The 23,321-nt window shown below is 39.7% G+C and overlaps 1 protein-coding gene across 10 annotated transcripts in view; it reads right to left on the bottom strand.

The window, feature by feature from the left end:
• Positions 1-23,321, bottom strand: part of LOC129747718 (serine/threonine-protein kinase pakG) — a 287,373-nt gene that overhangs the window by 17,654 nt on the left and 246,398 nt on the right. For 8 of the 10 annotated variants that reach the window (XM_055742052.1, XM_055742053.1, XM_055742057.1 and 5 more), the window contains 3 exons: positions 15,831-16,237; positions 952-1,385; positions 651-794 (listed from right to left, as the gene is read on the bottom strand). In XM_055742052.1, coding sequence (XP_055598027.1) covers positions 651-794; positions 952-1,385; positions 15,831-16,237 — 985 coding nt within the window. The remainder of the gene's footprint in view (positions 1-650; positions 795-951; positions 1,386-15,830; positions 16,238-23,321) is intronic. The other 2 variants (XM_055742051.1, XM_055742056.1) reach the window with 1 other exon arrangement.

Genomic DNA, 23,321 nt, shown 5'->3' with positions numbered 1-23,321 from the left:
TTTTTTTGGAAACATTTTTGAATTCTCAGATTTTAATGAGGTGTTCAATAAATTTCATATCTCATCTCTCTCTTATCACTCATCTCTAATACTTATTGTCTTATTCCTCATCTTTCATCGCTCTAGCTTTTATCATCCTTCATCTCTCATCTGTGAGCTGTTATCTATCATCTTTAATTTCTAATACTCATCTCACCCCTCATCTCTCATCTTTCGTCTATCATCACTCATTACTCAGCACTCATTCCTCATCCCTCGCCTCTTATCGTGTATCTTCCATACATTCCCTTTCCAATATTTTAGCTTCCATCTCTCAACTTTCACCTCTCATTTCTTATCTCTCAACTCTCGAACCTCATATTTCATCTTATATCTCTCATCTTCAATTTCTCATCACTTTTCGCTCATTACTCATTCCCGGTCCGTCGACTATCTTTTGTTATATTTTATGTCTCTGATGTCAGTTATATTTTTTTTTAACTCTATGGAGCCACTCTTGGAGATGAAGATAGCTTTATAAACCTAGAAATATTTGTCAACGTAGCCATAAGACGATCTTGACAGCAGTGAGTGAGTTTTACGGTGCGTTAGTAACGATCTCACCGTAGTTGTTCTGCGGCAAGCAAGCAAATCGCTCGTGCCGAACTTACTTATCGCTGGACAGCGACGAGCTCATCGAGTTCAGATGGCTCCGGTGTCGAGGTAGCGGTAAGTCCAGATCTGCCAGGCTACTGGTGGAACCACCGCAGCTAAGACTGCCGGAGTATTTATCGCGGGTAAAGGCCCGTTTGGATCTGTGGGTGGACGAGACGGAAAGCAAAAACGTAAACATGTTACCCAGCGTTACCCGAGAGACTCATTTGCCAATTGGTTTCTTCATCCGGAACATTTTTGAGACTTGACGCTGCAACTTTTAATATGTTTTTTTAATAGCCCACCCCAAATACTTACTTGATTTGCGGCACCTTGTACTGAAGCCGAGCCTGAAGTCGCTCCTTGGCAGCTGAAATCGACTGGGTATTGTTGGCGTTTTTGCTCAGCAGAGCCTTCTCCCGGCACCATTCTACGTGGCGATCGTATGCTTTGAAGCCGAAACATCGTTCACAGTAGGGACAAGGTTCGTTTTGTTGAGAAAGGCTACGTTTGAGGGTCGGTCGTGTGGTAGAGGTAGTGGATCCTCCGCTACCAACTCCACTTCCACCTCCACCTCCTCCGCCTCCACTTCCGCTTCCTGCCCCAACCCCACTGAAACTATCTCCATCACTGGTCGTGGCCATCATGCTGGAGGTCAGCGTCAGCGAGGTGGACATAATGTTGTCCGATCCTCGGCCATAGTCTTTCCGTTCTGGGGTCGGCGTTTTGCTAAACTTTCGTACGGGAATTGTCTGAATTGAAAAGAAAGTTCATTTAATTAGCGAGTATACAATTTGATTCAAATGCATATTTTAAAAAAAAACTGACCGGCGAATTGGCGTTGAATCTGGGCCTCGTTAGAATCAAGACAAACCCTGTGCCAGTAGACTGAGCCGATTTGGGGTCATTATTGAATTTCTCAAACCCTGGGTCTAAAATGCTTTGTTTTGGTCTAAAACTCATCCATGATTTTTTGCAGAATTTTAAGTAACGTTTACATGTGTAAATTTGAAATTTCGGGTTTGTATGTGAAAATTAAATATTTTGCTCTGAAAAATCAAAACATCATTTTTGTTTCTTCTTTGGAACCAAGCCTACTGAGAGCAAGTTCACTCGAGTTGGGAATAAGTGGTAGAAATGTTGACACTTGTAGCACATTTTGAAAGTTTTACCTTGTTAAAATGTTTTCAAAATCCTTAGGCGTTGTATTTTCTAAAGCACTGTTTCTATTTCAGCCGTATGTGATAGAAATATTGTTTTTTTTTTTGCATGCGAAAATAGAACACGTGTTGTAAAGAAACTTGAAAGCCGCAGATCTTGAAAATATTTTAGCATGGTAAAGTTTTCAAAATGTATGTCAAAATTTCTACCACTTTTTCCCAACACAGGTGAATTTGCTCTTATGATCTTAGGATCGTAACAAAAAGAAATGGTCCAAATATTTAATCCAGAGTTGTAAAATAACTACTTTTTGCCTTGCGTTGTTAGCCTCCTCGATCAACGAATTGAGAGGGTCTTTTGGCTTACCATTTTTGTACATGCATTCTTCGTACGGCCCTGTAGAAATCATGTCCCGAACCTTATTGTCGTAATCTTGTCGATTTTCCAGGATTACCTATCCCCCCTTTTGAGCGGCACTTTTTCTTTTTTGCTATTTTGAGAATAGAATTCTCAATATTGTGGCGCAGGGCAGCTTTGGAAGGAAAATTCCTAAACTATATAGCAATATTCGGAAAATCGCTCAAGAAAAGCAATCAGGATTCATTTCAAGGTGGAAAACGTATACCTCCGAATGCTGTGATATTTACGCACATGGTGATGGTTTCCGTTGAGTATTTGTCGAACATCATCACTAACTCGATACAAGAAAATATACCATGCCCGATAGAGGGCTACCGTTGCTATTCGTCACGTGGCTTTTCATAGGTGATCGACATACTTGATGATACATTTTGAACGTCGCTCCCACAATCATTCACGAACGTCTATCCACGCATCATTGTGTATAATGTTCGTTATTGATAGACGATCATGAATGTATCAGAAGTAAAAATTGAAGAAATACCAGGACCAAATGTATAAAAAAAAGTCGTAGCACATGCTGGATAGTTCATTGCGGTTACCTAGTAATGATTTGTCCTTCTATGCAAAGCGAAAATTAAAAAATCAACTGATAGCCTCCATAGATCGCTCAAAACTGATACTTATCAGTTGTGATCCTAGAAGGTAGAAAATCATCAAGGAAGGCTATCGTCATCGAGACGTGCATAGCTGATAGTAAGCGTCCTTCTTCACCGTATCATGTTTTGCAAGAGTGTTTCAAATACAGGAGCGTCGTGGTGCTGTATAGCACTTTCGATATTGTTCACTATCTCGGCAATTGGGGCACATTCTTGGGCCACGGCAAAATTCATGGCATTCTCATCTTCCGTCAATTGAATTCACCACAGACTTTTCCCCCGAGTTTGGTGGCGCTACGTCGACGATATCTTCGCCAAAGTTAAAGAACGATAACTCCCACAAACTCTTGAGCTCTTGAGTAGCCAACACAGCTCAATCAAATTCGCCGTCGAAAAAGAAGTGGATGGAAAACTCCCTTTCCTCGACCTGCTTGTCTCCAGAAAAGATGATAGCACGGCGAAATTTGGAATCTACCGAAAACCGACTTAACGGTACATAACGGTAGATTCAAATCATTTTAGTGCACAAAAACAAGCTGCGTTTCATTCAATGGCACACCGTTTGTTCAACATACCGATGGGAAACAGCGAGTTCGAAAGCGAAAAAGAAAGGATTGGCGGCCAATCTGAACGGTTATGATGAAGAATTCGTGTATAAAATGCTACGCAAACACGAAAGAAAAAGGTGCCGAAGTAATGCCACCACTTTCAAACCAGAAAAGGATAAATCCCAAAGGGTCAGATCGTATTGCCGTATTGGAGGCGTATTGCCTTCAAAAAATACACAAAAACTCGATTGCGATGAGCCGAATATTTGCACTCCAACTGAAAAAATGGGAGCATGGCTGGTCGAGGAAATGAGAAAATACCCGATCAAACACGGAGAAAGTGTCTAAAATTCGGATCTAGTTGAAAAATTGGAAAACTTCAAAGTGCGTCGAGGTGAAATTTTGGTTTCGTTTGACGTATCCACACTTTTTCGTAGCGTCCCCAACGCAGAGCACCACCAAATTGTATAAAAGCGTACGTCACCATAGCTGAGTTATGTATGCACCAGAATTATTTCATATTTCGGGGGAGATTCTTCAAACAAAACTTTGGCCTCAGTATGGGAAGCAAACTATCCCCATTTACTCGCTGAGCTGTTCATGAGCGATGTTGAAGGCGATCTCGAAAAAAGGGAAAAAGGGTCAGTTTGCCGTTCCACCACTGACCAATGGTATTCGGAAAATCCTTTGCAACCATGGTTTGAAAGTGGCATACAAAAGCTCCAACACCTTAAAAGATTGTTTGGTTTCACTAAAAGATAAGGTACCTCCGGAGGAAAGATCTGGTATCTAAGAGATACCTTGCGAGACCTGTCCGGCGGTCTATATTGCCCAAATAAGGCGCAAATTTAAAACACGGATAAAGGTTCATAAAAACGCCGTAGACAACAACAGATCCAACGAATCCAGTGTAGCCGCCCATGCATCAGAATTCAACCATTCCATAGTTTGGGAAAAGGTGAAATTCAAAAAAAGTGTTCGAAAAGCGTCGCATTTAAATGCCTGGGAATTGATGTACATCACGACTTCAGAGAGGCCTTTAATGAACGAGGATGACGCGCCTATCATTTCGCTGCTTTTCAACTCGGCAAACAAAAATGTATAAAAACCAACCCCTCTTCGACAAATACTGCGTGATAGTATAATGCTGTGTTAGTGTTTTTCTTCTACGTAATTATTCAGACATCGTCCTGTAGATGGGCAACATCGAGCCCGAAACCGGTCGACAATAAGGTCATCTTAGTTCCTTTTTTCCGTTAGTAAGAACATTGCCGGGAACACCAAGTCCCTACGCACCATCTATATATCGACTTCAAAGCCGCATACGACACGATCGACCGTAACGAGCTCGTTTCGAGTTCATTCGAATCGCGCAGGGGGCTTCGACAAGGTGATGGTCTATCCTGCATGATGTTCAACGTGGTGCTAGAAGGTGTTATTCGACGAGCGGTGGGCGAAATGCGGGACACGATTTTCAACAGATCCAATCAATTTATCTGCTTTGCCGATGACATTGATATAGTCGGTAGATCATCTGCGGCGGTGGAGGAGATCTACCGCTGTTGATAACGCCAACCAAATCAACGAGCCCCTTGCCCTTAGTTCCCGGAACGTCAAAGCCAAGTCCGGGAGCTTGTCACTCGCTTCTGTCAAGCCCGACAAGACGACAGGGCGTTTGGAGGAGTGACGGAGCTAGAAGGAAAGAAGGAAGATCTGATTGGCCGAAAGTCGAAGCGCGTGTGCTCAGATAAAGTGTTCTTTATAATATTATTTTATATATATAGATTTAACGTTGTTATCAGTGATCAGAGGTAGCTTAACGTAAATTTATCCATCTGTCCAAATGCTAATTTGATTAATTTAAGTCTAGGTGGCAAAAAGAGCTGTGTACTAGTTCAGCTAAACAACTCCTCGCTAAACTCATTCCCGCGTATCACTGAGTAGGTTATGAATACGTGAATTCAATTGTCATATCATATCTAATTAGTTACTATTTAATAGCTACACGACACAAGTCGCATTTATGCACAATCGAAGGATTTATTATTATCAGAACTCTGATTGTTAGTTCATATTACGGTAAGGTGATCAGGAAACAACACTTCATCCTAAAGCTAACCTCAAATTATATCATTAACGCCACAGGTCCCAAGTAAATCATCAGCTCTAGCCAGAGTATCAAAATCGTTGCGAGGCCTTGCGAGGCACGAATTCACTAAACGTAAGCGCAACATTCTCTTGATATTTCCTTAAATTAATTGTCTCTGCATATTTGTAGGAATTTTGTAATAAAGCATACATTGGATTTATTAACAAAATTACGAATTTTGCCTTCGCCTCAAAACATTACAAAATTCGTTTATGGCTAGCGTGGACTCAAACGGATCGGACCTAACAATCATGGACAGCATACAAAAGGCCGAAGAAAACAACATCGTCGAGGAGAAAATTATTTCACCAACGGGTAGTTCAGGTTCGAAACAACAAAGAGGCGCCGTTCCGAAGCCTAAGAAAGTGAACAAATCCGTGAAGATTTTGGAAAAGGCAGTTCACAAACAAAAAAGGAATCCTGTCCGTCGCGTTCGCAAACGAAACGACCATCACTGCAAGGCATGTGACGAGCGAGACACTAGCAGGATGGTCATGTGCGATTCCTGCTCAGCCTGGTATCACTTCACGTGCGCAGAGGTCTCTTCTAACGTCGCGGATGAACCTTCATGGTCGTGTGCTGCATGTATCGCCAAAAAGAATCCACAGAATGCAGAAAGGTGTGATAAAGGTTCTACCGCTCAACAAAAGACCACAGCCAAGGAATTTGGAAATGCATCCGAAAAAAAGGAGAAGCCTAAAAGCGCTCGGTCGGAGACAAGTCGAGGAAGTGGCCTTAGCGGATCCAGACGTGTTACGGAACTTCGACTACAAAAATTGAAAGAAATGACTCGTCTAAAAGAGCAGTATTTAGAGCAAAAATATGCTATCCTAGAAGATTTGGAAAGTGAAGCTGCTAGCGTGGCTAGCGAAATAGATACCAGCGAAATAGATAGGGAATCCGATATTCAAAAGTGGTTGGAAAAAGCAGATCTTCTAGGATCCAACAACGCTTTAGCAGAAGAGCTAGTGGAGAACATGCCGCATCACCACGAAAAACTCTCACAACCATTCAGGCATCTCAGATCAAACGTAGCACCTAAAGGCAAAGCGATGGAACAAGGACTGGTTTTGCCGAATCAACTGCGAAGGGAACGACGCGAAGTACTGCCTAGACCGAAGGAATTTGCACCCGGTCAACGTTCTACGCCATTGGCAGGTGCTAGTCGCTCCAACCACCAACAAACGGACAACGAGGTCGAGGACATTTGTATTCTCAATAGGAGCCAAATCCGTGCACGTCAAGCTGTATCGAAGGAGCTCCCAGAATTCAGTGGTAATCCCGAGGACTGGCCGTTATTTCTGGCAACATTTAACTCTTCTACTCACATGTGTGGATTTTCCAATGAGGAAAATATGCTGCGACTCCGTAAAAGCCTGACAGGAAAAGCCTTAGATGCAGTGAGAAGCCGATTACTTCATCCGACCAACGTCTCTGGTGTGATTTCTACACTAAAGATGCTATTCGGGAAGCCCGAATCCATAATACACTCCATTATTATGAAAGTCCGCTCCCTTCCGTCACCGACCATCGAAAAGCTGGATACGTTAGTAACATTTGCAATAACCGTAGAAAATTTATGCGCAACAATACAGGCTTGCGAAATTCCGGATTTCGCATTCGATGCATCGCTACGTTACGAGCTCGTAAATAAACTGCCTTCTATACTCCAACTGGCATGGGCTCAACACGCCAGGGCTCATTCTAACCCTAGTTTAGTGGAATACAGTACCTGGCTCTACTCTCTAGCTGAAGACGCAAGCACAGTTATATTTGCCAACCCTGCCAACATGAAATCGCGGAAAAATGCAGGATACGTTAACTTCCATGAAATGGAAGAAGATCCCGAAGAAGATCTACCCGTAGCGACAGTGCTTTACCATCAGGATAGTGTAGAGAGTCATGGATGCATGATATGCGCTGGAAATTGCTCAGCACTGGAAAATTGTCAGAAATTCAAAGCTCTTCGATTAAATCAAAGATGGGATGCCATCAAACAGAAAAACTTATGTCGTAAATGCCTTAACCGACATAATGGATCATGCCGGCAGCAGAAACAGTGTGGTGTCAATGGATGTAACTATCTACACCATCCTCTTCTGCATAACAACAAAGCCAAACGACCGCCGCATAGTACAAACGACTCAAATGTGGTAGAAGGAAGTTGCAACATAAATCAGAGCCCAGGTAATGAAGTGCTATTCAGAATCCTTCCAATAATGCTCTACGGTCCAACTAAAACCGTCAGCACTTACGCGTTCATCGATGATGGTTCGGAGCTAACACTCCTGGAAGACAATCTGGTAGACGAGCTCGAACTAGATGGCCCTCGGCAACCGTTGTGCCTTAAATGGACAAGTGGCACTCAGAGAATGGAGAACAGGTCTCGAAAAATTAATCTAGAAATTTCGGGAAAATACGACTCAGCGAAAAGATATCGTATTGGAAATATTCGAACGGTGAAATCCTTACAAGTCCGCCCACAAACCTTGAACATGCAGCAAATGCGGAAAAGCTTCAAGCATCTTCGGAATGTTCCAGTGCACTCGTACGAAAACGTTAGTCCAAGATTGATCATCGGTTTGGAACATGCACATCTCGGAAACCCTCTGAAAAGTCGCGAGGGAAAATTGCAAGATCCGATAGCATCAAAAACGCGGCTAGGATGGACAGTTTACGGTAACTGCACTGATGAAACGTCTCCAACGCACCACATGTATCACCACACCTGTCATGCATGCTCATGCAACGCCTCTTCTGACAGCAACCTTCACATCGCTATGAAGGATTTTTTTGCGATCGAAAGCATGGGTATTTGCAAACCGGATAAACCATTCAGTTCCCAGGAAGATCAACAAGCCTTAACGTTACTCTCCAATACTACTCAACGCAAAAATGGACGTTACGAAGCAAGTTTGTTATGGAAATACAGCGAAATTCGTGTTCCAGACAGCAAAAAAATGGCGATGAACCGATGGAACTGCCTGGAAAAAAGACTCCTTAAAGATCCAGCACTGTATGGCACTATGCAGCGTACTATGAATGATTATATTCAAAAAGGATATGCACGAGAACTTACCCAGGAAGAACTCAATGTTAAACGCGACAGAACATGGTACCTTCTAATCTTCCCCGTCACCAATCCCAACAAGCCGAACAAAACAAGGCTGGTATGGGATGCCGCGGCCACCTCGCATGGGATCTCGCTTAACTCCATGCTACTGAAAGGACCGGATCAACTCGCATCTCTTATCTCAGTTCTCCTGAAATTTCGGGAATTTAAAGTAGGAATATCCGGGGACATTCGCGAAATGTATCATCAGATACTCATTCGCGAATCTGACCAACATTGTCAGCGCTTCTTTTGGAGTGATGAACTAGGTGTCCCTCCACGCACCTATGTTATGCAAGTTATGACGTTCGGCGCTCGGTCATCTCCTAGTACGGCGCAGTACGTAAAAAACACTCACGCTCAGCAGTTTAAGCAGACACATCCGGCAGCCGTGTCCGCTATTATCGAGAAACACTACGTCGATGATATGCTAATTAGTACCGAAACTGTAGAAGAAGGCATATCCCTGGCAAGTGAAGTGAAATCTATTCACGCCTCCGCTGGGTTTGAATTGCGGAATTTTGTCTCCAACTCTCGCAAGGTGGTTACAACACTAGAGCAACTCAACCCACCAGAAACTTGCGACGAGAAAAACATGAACATCGGAATAGCAGCTACAACAGAAAAAGTGCTTGGAATGTGGTGGAATACCGCAAACGACTCCTTCATGTTCAAGATATCGCCCCGTTTCGACGAAGACCTACTCGAAGGACGACGAAAGCCAACCAAACGTGAAGTGCTACGAACGCTGATGTTAATTTTCGACCCATTAGGACTGGTCGGACACTTTCTGATGTTTTTAAAGTGCCTTCTACAAGAGATTTGGAGAACATCTATCGGATGGGACGATCCCATCGGGGACGAACAGTTTCAGAAATGGACTCGATGGCTAAATGTTCTTCCACAAATAACTACACTTAAAATTCCTAGATGCTATCGCGCTGTAGTATCGCTAAGCCCTGACACAAACGTTCAGCTGCACACTCTAGTCGATGCCAGTGAAAACGGTATGGCAGCCGTTGTCTATCTGAGATTCGAAAAGAATGGAAATATTGACTGCACGATTACTTGCTCGAAGACTAGAGTATCCCCGCTCAAGTTTCTATCCATTCCAAGATCTGAGCTACAGTCCAGCTTAATAGGAGCCAGACTAGCCAAAACCGTTTGCGAAAATATTTCGTTTAAAGTAGATCAACGTTTCTTCTGGACCGACTCGAGAAACGTACTTAGCTGGATGTCAGCCGATCATAGACGATACAGTCAATTCGTTTCTCATCGTGTGAGCGAAATATTAGAATTATCTGAACTCTCCGAATGGCACTGGATACCATCAAAACTGAATGTCGCAGATGAAGGAACAAAATGGAAGAAAAATCCTGACCTAAGTAGTACATGTAGATGGTTCCAAGGACCACCCTTTCTTCGGCTTCCGTCAAGCCAATGGCCGCTGCCTGAAGAACCTATCGAGCAAACAGAGATCGAGCTACGTGCGCATTTACTGTGCCATGCAGCGTCCCCGGACAAGAGTGTTATTCCTACACAAAAATTCTCATCGTGGAATAAACTTCTCCGTTGCACCTCCTTCATATTCAGATATATTTCAAATCTAAATAGCTGTCGACTGAACAGGAAGAGCTCTACCGGACCCCTGACCGACGCGGAGCTTCGTGCATCGTGCACCACCGGGCCGCTTACCAAAGCTGAGCTTCAAAGGTCCGAAATCTACTTATTCCGTTACGCTCAAGAAGTCTATAAACATGAGATCGAAATTCTATCCAACCATAAGGTTGGTATCCTAGAACGTAATATTCCTAAAAATAGCCCGCTTCATAAACTAAACCCGTTTCTGGACGATAATTTGTTACTTCGAGTAAGTGGACGAACCTTAGCTTGCGAGTTTGCATCCTTTGATGTTAGCAATCCAATAATTCTTCCGAGAAGTGATCATATCACTACCCTCATCGTTCGCTACTTTCATGTACGCTACCATCACCAAAACCATCAAACCGTTGTAAATGAGCTTCGCCAACGCTATCACATTGGAGGCTTGAAAGCGCTTTATAAAACAGTACGTAAAAATTGTCAGATGTGCAAAAACGATAGTGCTACTCCACAGCCACCGTTGATGAGCGACCTACCACTATGTCGTCTTGCAGCGTTCAATCGACCGTTCTCTTATATAGGAATTGATTATTTCGGACCAATGATTATTAAAAACGGTCGAAAACAGGAGAAGCGCTGGGGCGTTCTGGCTACCTGTCTGACAATTCGAGCAGTTCATCTTCAACTAGTACGCTCATTGACGACTGATTCTTGTATCTTAGCCATACGCAACATCATGTGCAGGCGTGGCGTCCCTATAACCATTTACAGCGATAGAGGGACAAATTTCATCGGAGCCGATAAGGAGTTAAAACGCACTCTAGAAAATGTTAACCAAGACAGACTTATGGAAGAATTTGTAACATCGGAGACGCAGTGGTCCTTCAATCCACCAGCCTCTCCCCACATGGGGGGAGCCTGGGAAAGGCTCGTTAGAAGCGTGAAAACGAACTTAGCCAAGCTGAAACCAAATCACGCCCCGACCGAAGAGATCCTCGAAAATATGCTCATCGAGATCGAAAACGTGATAAATTCAAGGCCTCTTACTTACGTGCCGACTGATGATGATAGCTCACCGGTGCTTACTCCTAACCACTTTATTTTAGGATCCTCAAATGGATTGAAACCATTTGTTCCCTTTGACGACAGCGCCCTGGCGTTGAAGAAAGGATGGCAGCTATCACAGCTCATGGCTAACGTGTTCTGGAAAATGTGGGTACATGACTACCTACCTACACTCACTCGCCGTTCAAAATGGTTCTCTGAAGTCAAACCGATTGAAGTGGGGGACATAACTGTCATCGTAGATCCTAATCTTCCCAGAAACTGTTGGCCGAAGGGCCGAGTTATAAGGACGATAGCGTCACCGGATGGAAGAACTCGGAAAGCAGTGGTGCAGACTATAAGCGGAATTTACGAACGCCCGGTAGCAAAGCTCGCTGTTTTAGATGTTGGCGACACGGATAGAGTACGCGAGAATCTACGTCTCCCGTACACTACGGGGGGGACTGTTGATAACGCCAACCAAATCAACGAGCCCCTTGCCCTTAGTTCCCGAAACGTCAAAGCCAAGTCCGGGAGCTTGTCACTCGCTTCTGTCAAGCCCGACAAGACGACAGGGCGTTTGGAGGAGTGACGGAGCTAGAAGGAAAGAAGGAAGATCTGATTGGCCGAAAGTCGAAGCGCGTGTGCTCAGATAAAGTGTTCTTTATAATATTATTTTATATATATAGATTTAACGTTGTTATCAGTGATCAGAGGTAGCTTAACGTAAATTTATCCATCTGTCCAAATGCTAATTTGATTAATTTAAGTCTAGGTGGCAAAAAGAGCTGTGTACTAGTTCAGCTAAACAACTCCTCGCTAAACTCATTCCCGCGTATCACTGAGTAGATTATGAATACGTGAATTCAATTGTCATATCATATCTAATTAGTTACTATTTAATAGCTACACGACACAAGTCGCATTTATGCACAATCGAAGGATTTATTATTATCAGAACTCTGATTGTTAGTTCATATTACGGTAAGGTGATCAGGAAACAACACTTCATCCTAAAGCTAACCTCAAATTATATCATTAACGCCACAGGTCCCAAGTAAATCATCAGCTCTAGCCAGAGTATCAAAATCGTTGCGAGGCCTTGCGAGGCACGAATTCACTAAACGTAAGCGCAACATTCTCTTGATATTTCCTTAAATTAATTGTCTCTGCATATTTGTAGGAATTTTGTAATAAAGCATACATTGGATTTATTAACAAAATTACGAATTTTGCCTTCGCCTCAAAACAACCGCAAACTGAAGCGCGAAGCAGGAAAGATAGGGTTGATGATTAATACGTCCAAGACGAAGTGCATGCTAGCCTGCGGATCCGAGACCGACCGAACCCGCTTGTTCAGTAATAACAAGGTCACGATCGACGGCGACGAGCTGGAGTTAGTCGAAGACTTTGTCTATCTCGGCTCACTGGTGACCGCACACAATGACACCAGCCGTGAGATCCGGAGGCGAATTATCAGCGGAAGTCGTGCCTACTATGGACTCCACAAGCAACTGCGGTCGAGAAGACTTAGCCCTCGCACGAAGTGTAACCTGTATATGTCGCTCATTAGACCGGTTGTTCTCTACGGGCACGAGACATGGATATTGCTCGAGGAGGACCTGCGTACACACGGAGTATTCGAGCGACGAGTGTTAAGAACCATCTTTGGCGGCGTACAGGAGAACGGAGTGTGGAGGCGAAGGATGAACCACGAGCTCGCGCGACTCTACGGCGAACCCAGTATCCAGAAGGTGGTGAAGGCTGGCCGGATACGCTGGGCGGGACATGTTGCGAGAATGCCGGACGACTGTCCTGCAAAACAGGTGTTCGCTACGAATCCGGTAGGAACAAGACGACCGGGGGCGCAACGAGCAAGGTGGTTAGACCAAGTGAAGCGTGATCTGGCTAACGTGGGGTGCCCGAAAAATTGGAGAACGGTTGCCATGGACCGAGTGAATTATAGGAATTATGTTCGTCAAGTTATGTCGTGAGACGGTATACTATGTAAATAAAAAAAATAAAATAAAATAAAATAAGAACATTAAGTGTCGTATCCTGTAATACGTCGTATTTTATTTATGTAGTTAAAAGTTCTTACGTTGGCACAACCCACTAAAATGAGTTCACAAACGTTCACAACATTTATCAATTGGATGGTTCCGGCCATATAATATACAGTACGGTGGTAGGGTATCCATAGGAACTGGCGTCGCCGAAGTGTCCTCGTGGAAACGTATATACACATTGCAGTATGTATGCGGAGTCAACACGGTGGGGTAAGGTATCAAAATGAAAGGTTCGCTGCAGTTCAATATGAGTTCAATACTCCTTGATACTGCGAACGGACGAGCAGTAGATGGCTTTCAGTGCATAAGTGTCCCTTGTGTTTCGGCGGAAAAACCCGAGTGCTGCAAATTCCTTTGCCACGGTTAGCGCGATGTGTTCGGCGAAGGTGAGCCTGCTGTCGATTTTAACCCCTAAATCAAGAATAGATTTTGCATTTACCAAACAGAGGCCGGATAGCTGGTAGTCAAAATTTTTAACATTTCTTGATCGGGTAAAATTAATGATCTTGCACTTTTTTGCAGTTGCCTGCATTCCGTTCATCTGACACCTGCTCTCTAATGTAGCGATGTCAGCTTGCAGGACGAGAAAGTCTCAAGTGCTGTAAATCCTTCTAAAAATCTTCAGATCGTCGGCCTACAGAAGAGTGAAGAGTTGCAGTATTTTGTGCGGGACACTGTCAAACGCTTTTACGAAGTCTATGTAAACAGAGCCTACACTTGTGTTAAAAAAAATAGAACATTCGAATAGATACATCTAGCTGAATGTCAGGTTGAACATCTGGGACTTTTTTATAATATTTAAAATAATAAAAATAACCTTTTTCATTTCATTGAAGTTATTCAAACGTTTCCAGTTGTAGAATAAAAAATGTATACCTAGTCATGTGTTCATTATATGTACTAGCATTTCATAAAAAGTTGAATTTATCTAAAATCCAAATTATTTCATGTCACCCTAAAATGATTTCACACCAGTACCGTCATCTCCTACAACGTCTCTTCATTTTCGACATCATTCAGAATAACCTGGATTGTCCCGAAATGCTGTCACTCCTGCCGTTCAATGCTCCTTTAAGAACAATCCGGTCGCAGGAATTACTAAGACTTTCCCACCGACGAACTCTATATGGTCGAAACAATCCTTTAGATGTATGTTGTGCAAAATTTAACGATGTTGCTAGTGAATTTGATTTTAATTTGTCGAAATCTGTGTATAAATCTACGATAGGGTAATTTAATCTCTGTAAATAATTTGAAGCATCTGCAAAAATTGTTAAATAAATAAATAAATTAATCTGTTAAAAATAAAAAGGTCGACACATTCTAAATCGTATTTTAGGCTTCTATAATCATTTTTCATACTCAATTTATTAAATTTGCTCAAAACATTTCATTTTGGCGGTATAAATAAAAAAAAAAATTACAACAAAATTTGTTTTTTTTTTAATTTACCAAATAAAGTGAATAAATCCGTGCAAAATCCGGGCTTTTTCTATAAAATCCGGGCAACCCGGATAAAACCAGGCAATCTGGTAACCCTAGTCATACTGAAGGTACAGAAACCTCATGCTTGGATACTTTATAGATATACAATTTCTATAGAAATTTCTTAAAAATCCCTTTTTTAGGTGCAAGCCTAAAATATTTTACCTTTCAAATATTCTGACATGATTGTGTGATATAATGTTAATCTATTGTTAATAGAAAATTTGAACAAAAAATATTATCAGAGTCAAACTTATAGAAGTTTAAGATTGAAATGACTATGCGCATTCATATCATTTCTATAGAATTATGAACAGTCCGGTATTAACCAAGGGGCTGAAAGAGAAAAAAAATCCGTACTGACATCTTAGTACCGCACTGACGTTTTGGTACCATATTGCCATTGAAGTCAAAGAGGAACTGACGTTCTGGTTCCAAAAAGTCAGTACGGTTTGTTTGTATGTGATTTGACAGTCGTTTCAGTCCCTTGATATTAACTGACCAAAGATGATTACCAAACGCAGTATTTGACATATAACTTAAGTATTTGGCAAAAGAGCTAAAAATTACGTGACGTACTAAGAAATGTATCAACCAACTTTTTGAACATTCACCACATATTTTAATTTTGAAAATTTTTATGAGCCTTTTTTTTTGTAAAACAATGGATTTATAAAAGAAGGTATAAATTTCTTAAATAATAAATTGATTTTATCAAAGAGCAGACATAAAAAAAAGAGTGGACCCTTCTGTGCATGAGTTTGGAACACATTTGTGATTTATTTGTCTCGGCATACTAAAGTGAATCATATTTGCATTATATTTTGGCAATTTGACTTGCATCCTTTTCTTGAATTTCCTTTTCAACGTTCGCTTTGTAGGAATAGGACAGCTAAAGCAATCTCCATCTTTCGTATAATGTCCATATTTATACCATGAATGACATACTTATTGCAACTTTGAACCGATACCGAAACGTAGCAAATCTAAACTTAGCTCAGGACTTACCGTTTTCGGAGGCGAAACCCGCGCCGCCGGATGACCCTGGGGCAGCCCGAAGTTCTTTGGCAGATAGGACGCCAGTTCGGTACCTTCGCGGCGCTGCCTCGACGAATCGAACGGTTTGCGTTTTTTGGTCTGAATTCGCTCGCAGATGGAAATGTGTTTGGCCAGCGAGGGCGGAACGAATTTGCGGGCACAGATCGGACAGGGCCGTAGCTCCAGATCCGAGGGCGGTTCCGGGGAGATCTCCTTGAAGGGATCACGCGGTGCCGGAGAAATCTGCCGCTCCCGGGAATCTTGGCGATATCGAGGCTGGTCGTCGTTTTCGTTTCCGCCGCCTTTGTACTGTTCGATGTAGTCCGGATCTTCCTTTTCCGGGTCCGGGTACTTTGGTTTTTCGCTTAGGTTGTTATCTGGGGAAAAAAGAGAAAACATCTCATAAGGATCGTTTACTAACATTTTTGTGTATCGAAACTGGAAGATTAGATTACATAAGCTTCAAAATGAAAATCATCAGTAAAACATGAGAAATCGTTTAAAAAAATGAGATGAGATGCAATTTGGCTTAAAATAAATAGCTGGGGCGATTATTCAAGACCAAGAGTACCCCGATTACCTAACGGTTATTGCTTGTAAAATTCCCATTTCGAACCAAACGGTACTGTATACAAGGATCAAATAGCAGGCTATTTATTTTCCCAACCTTTTTCTTTCCAATTACAAAATCAAACCAGACCCATTATCCAATATCCATTGAGTACAAATGCTAGTCGTGGTTTTTCTAGTAGGTCTCGACCTAAATCATCTCTGCTCAAACCAGCTGTCCGGGTAAATGCATCATATTTTTTCCTGCTGTTATTACTGTTTTGCTGTCCATTTGTTGGCTTGACTCCTCGAAGTGTGAAGAATTATCTTGTTTGAGTAAGTTTATGCGCAGCCCCCTAAATCACGGCCCTTTCCATTATACTCATCACACAAAATCCAATTCCCGGATTAGCGCTTCCAAAGCAAAACGAGCTTCAAAGGGTTGCGGTTGGAGCTTACAGTGAATGATCAACCGAGGAGGACCCTGGGTAGCCCATAGACGTAACTCTTTTTTCTTTCATGAATTATTTTTCTCACACTTCCCATGTTTCGAGTTGTGAATTATGCCGGCTGGTTTTGGAGGATGCAAAACTGGACTGAAAAAGGTACCTACTAAATCGGAACGATAAACTCACTGCAATTCGGATTTGTCGTTTATTCGATCAGTGGATTTTATGATTTTATCCTGCATATGCTTCAATGCATAATTCATCAGGATTCAGGTGTCATAATTGAAAATAAGCCGTTAGTATTTATCTATGTCTTCGGATTTTGGAGCATGACGATCTGAAGACAGATAGTTGATCATTTTTTAGAAAAATCAATCGGTAAAAAAACATGAAAGCCAATGACTGATTTGTCCATAATTCAAATCAGATTTCATACTTCGTGTTTTTTATAGTTCTAGTTATATACTAGCTGAGCCGGTTTGCCTTACTACACCTTCTTAAAACAAATGAAATAAAAAAAAATTTCATATTTTTGTAGTTATTATTTTAAATCAAAGATGATTTCATCTTGTTTGGCAAAACTTGATTCTTAAATCAGGTTTTCAAGATCTGAAATTTTTACTGTGTTTTGGAAGTTTCATGACTTCATTAACACTATGTTGAATTTTAACAAAATTTTAAGAAACGTCGCACACAGAGGTAAAACATAAAAAAGGCTATCAAAACTACTTTCCGCCGAAACTATGCGTTTTAGACCTAGGGCTATAAAATCAGTTTTTTGAAAAATTTCTCAATCTACCTAAGTATAAAAACTTCATTTTTGGCTCACTTTTATTGACATTTACACTATGAAGATCAAAATTGGCCACTTTGAGTTGTATATTGTTTGAAATGTGATACTTTTCTGATTGTAAAACTGTAAAATATGTAACCGAACTCGTCCGAACTAAGAAGATATAACCAGTAAAAAATGACTATTTTTGTTAAGTTTTTTCAAGATATCTCGCTTAAACTTCAAAATGTTTATACAGTTTATTCAGCAAAAGTGTGCAACGTTATTGTCTCTAAAACTCTCTGGAACATATTTTATATGAAAAATCACTCGCAAAATAGTTAATTTGAAAAAACTAAAAATTGATGATACCGTCAAACGGGGCATCATGCAACAGCGGGGTTCGATGCAACTTTTATATAACACTACATTGAATCAATTTTTAATTCAATGTATTGTAATAAAGTTATCTTTTAATGATAACAAAATGATGATGACATAATTTCTCACATTTTAAGCTAGTTTTCTTAACTTTTTTATTTTTATGTAAAATTTGAAAAATCGGGCAATAAATGTACAAATTTTAACATTTTTTGATGCCGAAAAAAACTTTACCCAGTATGACGGATCGGCTTGATAAAATTATCTACAAACTTTTTACTGGTTTCCTCATGTTGTATCAACATTGTTGGTCTAAAAATATTTTTCGAACAATCACCCAATTTTTTTAAATAAATATTTTTAAAATTCAGTTAGGTGTCTGGGGTAAAATGCAACATAATGCAAATCAAAGAAATACCTTGTAAATCTCGTTTCCATGTGTAGGAATATGAACGTTTTGCATCACGCGTTTGTGAACATTGAAATTTCATTCATCCAAACATTTATTTTTATTATTTTAGCTTTTAGAATTTTTCGTAGTATTATTTAACCCCTAAATGTATGCAGCATCCTTATTTTCAGAAAAAATGTGAAAATTAGTTTTAACAGACCCAAAAACTACTGCAATTGGTATTGTCATGCGTAATGGTCTTTAACGCATCGCCAATATATTAAAAACTATAAATTTTTGTAAGTGTTCATAACATTTTTCATTAAAAACAAAGTTTGTTGCAAGTTACCCCATTATCTAAGGAGGGAAAAAATCGCATGTTTTTAGAAAATTAAAATTAACTGAAGAAACTTATAATTTTTCTAACTACGCCAATTTGATATTCCAGCATCTTTAAAACTTTTGATGCAAAAGAGGTAAGATTAACTGTGAACATAAGTTTTTTAGAAGCCAATGAAGTTGAAAATTGTTGCATGTTGCCCCAGTTGACGGTATTTTAAAAAAATGTCATAACTTTGAAACGATTACTGATACAGTAATGACTTTTTAAGCAAAGTTGATAGAATTGGTATAAGCTAAAAACTTTTCTCAGACAATATAGCTCTAAAATGGATATTGAAAAAGTTAGTTTTTCTAACTCACTTCTAGGTGGATTAATCAATTTTTCAAAAAACTAGTTTTATAGCTCTTGTAATGTTGATCATTTGTCTCGAAGACACTATAGGTCCAAAACGCATAGTTTTGGCAGAAAATAGTATTGATCGCCTTTTTCATGCTTTACCCCTGTGTGCGTCGCTGGTGAACTGGCAACAAAACTCTTCCGACAATCTAGTACTTCACTTTTCTTTGTCGGAAGTCTTTCGGAAGTCCGGACTTCCGAAGTTAAATTTAGTGCTGGCGCCATAATATACAGACCGCACTAGTCAAAATGACTGGTTTGACACTTTGTTCATTGAAAATCTTTTGAATACTTTGTTTTAAAATTCCCAACAAATACGACTATTCATGAATTTTGAATGAAGTCAACTGTATCATAGAGCTAAAGGTGTCGGAGCGGTAATCCGTGGACTCGAGATCGATTCCTGGTCGAGGTGATTTTTTTTTCATTTACCATTCATGATCGATGCATTTTGCACTAAACCGTGAGTCGTAGCTCCACCAAACAAAGCAATAACAGAAAAATGTATGTCTGTTTGTAGAATAAACCAATAGGCTAAATCTTCAGATGTAAAGTAATCAAGCTGTGGCTCTATAATTCAGTTGACTTCATCAAGTTAAATTGGCTGCTAAATGCTACAGCAGAAAATGCTCATCGTGCCCCGATCAATTGTGCTCTGTACGCCTCGAGTCAACAAGTTAAAGTAAACATGCGTTTCAAAATTGATTATAGTGGAAAATCTAAAATTTAATGATGATGAAAATTGAGGAACAATGTGTGCATCATGTTACAGTGCGTATCTTATAGATTAAGATGATTTAACGATCATAAGAGCTAATTTTCGGGTGCTCAAAAATTATAATATTTTCGTCACTTGAGAACCTTGCTGGTTTTTTTTATATTTCTGTGAAGATGATGAGGAGATTTCTTTTTTGCTGAAAAATTAATACTATAAGGACTACAAAACTGTTCCTCATGGAAATTTATTTGAGAAATTTTGTGTCTTCGTGGAAAAGAGAGCATACTATGTCCCGGGTGCTCGTTATGCCCTTATCTCCCCCAATAGGCAAACAATCTGCGTTTTGAACGGAAAAATCAAACTTGTGTAGTGTACTCACTACAGTCAGCTCTTGAATCTAAAAAAAAAAACATAAATGCTGACAGAGGAAAAGTTAAAAGATAATCAGAATCAATACCTCCAATGGATCACTGGAAAAACTAATTTTCCAAGCGCACAGAGCTGTCAAATTTCATGATCAAAATAGTAGAGAACTCATAAAAAGATCAACAAAACATGACACTGTGTTGCACTATCGGAGATCACGCGTCCAAAAATTAAAAAAAAAAATTCAAATAAATTCTTAATTCTCAACTCTTTTTTTTACAAAAGCGCAAATTTCAGAACTCACCCATTCTTAAGATGTTGAAAAAAGAAGAAAAAATATTCATATGAAAATATACGTAATTCAATATTTACGTCTTTGGAAAATTATGCCTTTAGGAATTCGTACCTTCGAAAAATATTAATTTTATGTCAGTTACTTCAGTTTTGGGCATCAAATTCAGCATAAATTAACACGACAAATTTAATAATTTGCAGTGAGGGTAACTATGTTGTTATGCTGGCGCCTGTGTATTAAATTCTGATCTCAGTTCTGTTGATTGTCAAATTGATTAAGGCTAATTTAATTTGAAATGAATAATTTGGTTTCTTTGTTCAGTCCTTTGCAGTTTCTCTTGCAGAACATTTTCCAAAACAGTTTCACCTTAAAAATGGCTACGGGAAAATCAATTTGACTTTTCAAATATCATTTGAGTATAAGTGAAAATTCTTCATTTGACTAATCAAGTGCGATGGAAAAGAAAAAAAAGATATTTGAACCGTAATTTGAGCTTTCAAATTTCTTAATTTATAGTTTCTTATTGTTGTGATGATTATCGTTTTACTATTCCAATGACATTCGCGAGTTTACATATATCAACGTTGCAGTTAGCGGACAGTTATTGAAAAGCTTATCCAGTACAACTGAGTTAAATGTTTATACTAGGGCTCGAACTCGCAGACATCGGCTCAGTAGGCAACTGACTTGAAAACTGAGCTGTTTCACACGCCCCGTAAATCAAATTTATTTTAATTTTCATTTGGAAGGAAAGATACATTTTTCAAGTATAAGTTTATAAGGTGCAATTTGTTTTGAGAATCACGGTTTCTAGGATAGAAAATTTGTCAATTTTGCCTGTCAGTTGTTCATCCAAGCCAAAGTAGTAGCTTTGATTCGCCGATGGTATTTTAGGTGTTTTATCCGTTTTTATTTCTTTTTTACCGCCGTTCAATAGCACCGTGTAGCGAATAGGACAACCCTTTGAAACATAAATATCGCATAAAACCCACTCAATGATTGTCGCAGGTATCTGCCACGAAGTTGATGACTGAAGACTGAAGTGCATCTCGGGAAATATGATTCACAAAGCTGACGGAGGCGATGCAGCAGCAGCAGAAATTCGTGATGCTGGTATTTATGGTCGGGCACGAAATTTGATTTAGTCGGTTTTCTCGCCAAAGTATTTATAGCACCTGGGCAAATTTATGCTATTGAGCAATTGCGACTATACCGAAAGGTTGAACTTTTCTTTGAGGAATGAACTGTTGACAGATTTTTAAAGTGTAAAATGCAGACGTCAAAAAAATATGAAAAATTGAGCAATTATTACATACAATAAATATTTATAAAGGTAGAAATAATTATGGTTAGTAACGTGTAGTCAAACATAAATTGAACCATTTATAAGCTGATCAGAACGAAATCTTAATCTTAGGTGAACCATACCAAAAACACCAGAACCAGAACTAGTTTTTAATCGATAGCAGCCCAATCAATGAGACGTGATCACTGAGCTTCGATTGGATTAATTCAACCAACAGAGACCGCGGTCAACATAACATGCTTCATTCATGCGCTCGTCGGTCACGCCATCAGATTTCAATAAAACTAGAATTTGAAACCTTTTTTGTAGGTATGGCTTTAGGTTTTTTACGGGTTCTTGCTTGAAGAAATCGAGCCGCAAAAATTCCGTAAAAAAACGAAAAAGAAAAAAACCACTGACACTAATCTGATTTGAGCATTTCGAGGGTTATCTTTTGCGATTTTGCCGAAAGCTCGAGGAGAACGGTTTTTCGAAGGCAACCACACGTAGAGCTAAGTCAATTAAACTGTCATAATACTGGCCGTAACCCGCGTAAATCTGATTTGATGGATTAATAAAAACAATACTTATGTGTGTGTCAACAGGAGTTTTATTAATTTTACGGTAACGAATTTTGCATATCATAGTGGGTCAAATCTTGAATGATTTATTGTCGCTTTTGTAGGAGTTAGGATTTCAATACAATGTTGCACTAATCTTTTTGAAGGCGAGCAGCAGCACTCGCACTTTAGTGTTATATACATTCAGTGCATTAGATAATTCAATGCTAAAAATATTATTCTCGTATTCATCAAGTTTTGGTACCAAAAGACGGCTTACAAAAGTTTGTTTTCTACCTTATCTTCCTTTTTTTGACTGGTTCAACAAAATGTTTTTTGCTTCAGAAACATTGACCACAACATGCATCAATTATTCCACACGGCTTATTAATTGTAGGTATAATAAATTGTGACAAATTCGGCCAATTGAACCGAAAAGTTTATTCCACTTCGGTGGTCAAAAAGCAATAAAAAAGCACGCAATGTTTCCAAGAATTCTGTGTAATAAACTTTTGATGAAGGGTAGGAGCGCCTACAATTGGTGAATGTAATGTAGTAACTTTTTTTAAATGAAATTCAGACATTCATAAGTTCAACTGTCAGTACCTTCACCCTACCAAGAAGAAAATAGATTGTCTCTTTCGAAACAAAAACTCGTCAGAGAAGCTGTGTTGCAACTTTTTTTTTTTTTTTAAATAAGTCTTTATTAGCCTTTTAATCATTACATTCAAGTTATATTATTACAGTATATTAAGTGTTCAGATCAATTATGATCAGTTCAACTCTTTAATTTAGTAAATATTAAACATTGTTTATTTGATTTAAATTTGCTATAGCAATAAATTATTTGATTTATAGGAGAATATCCTGTATAGAAAAAAAAAATATTTATATATAAACTTAAGCCTAAACTATATCCTAAAAACTAACTTAATCGTAAAGAGAACGAATCTCTG

This window comes from Uranotaenia lowii, chromosome 2 (assembly GCF_029784155.1).
Source record: "Uranotaenia lowii strain MFRU-FL chromosome 2, ASM2978415v1, whole genome shotgun sequence".
Lineage (NCBI taxonomy): Eukaryota > Metazoa > Arthropoda > Insecta > Diptera > Culicidae > Uranotaenia > Uranotaenia lowii.
Note: the sequence above shows the minus strand (reverse complement) of the source record. Positions and strands in the feature narration are given on the sequence as shown.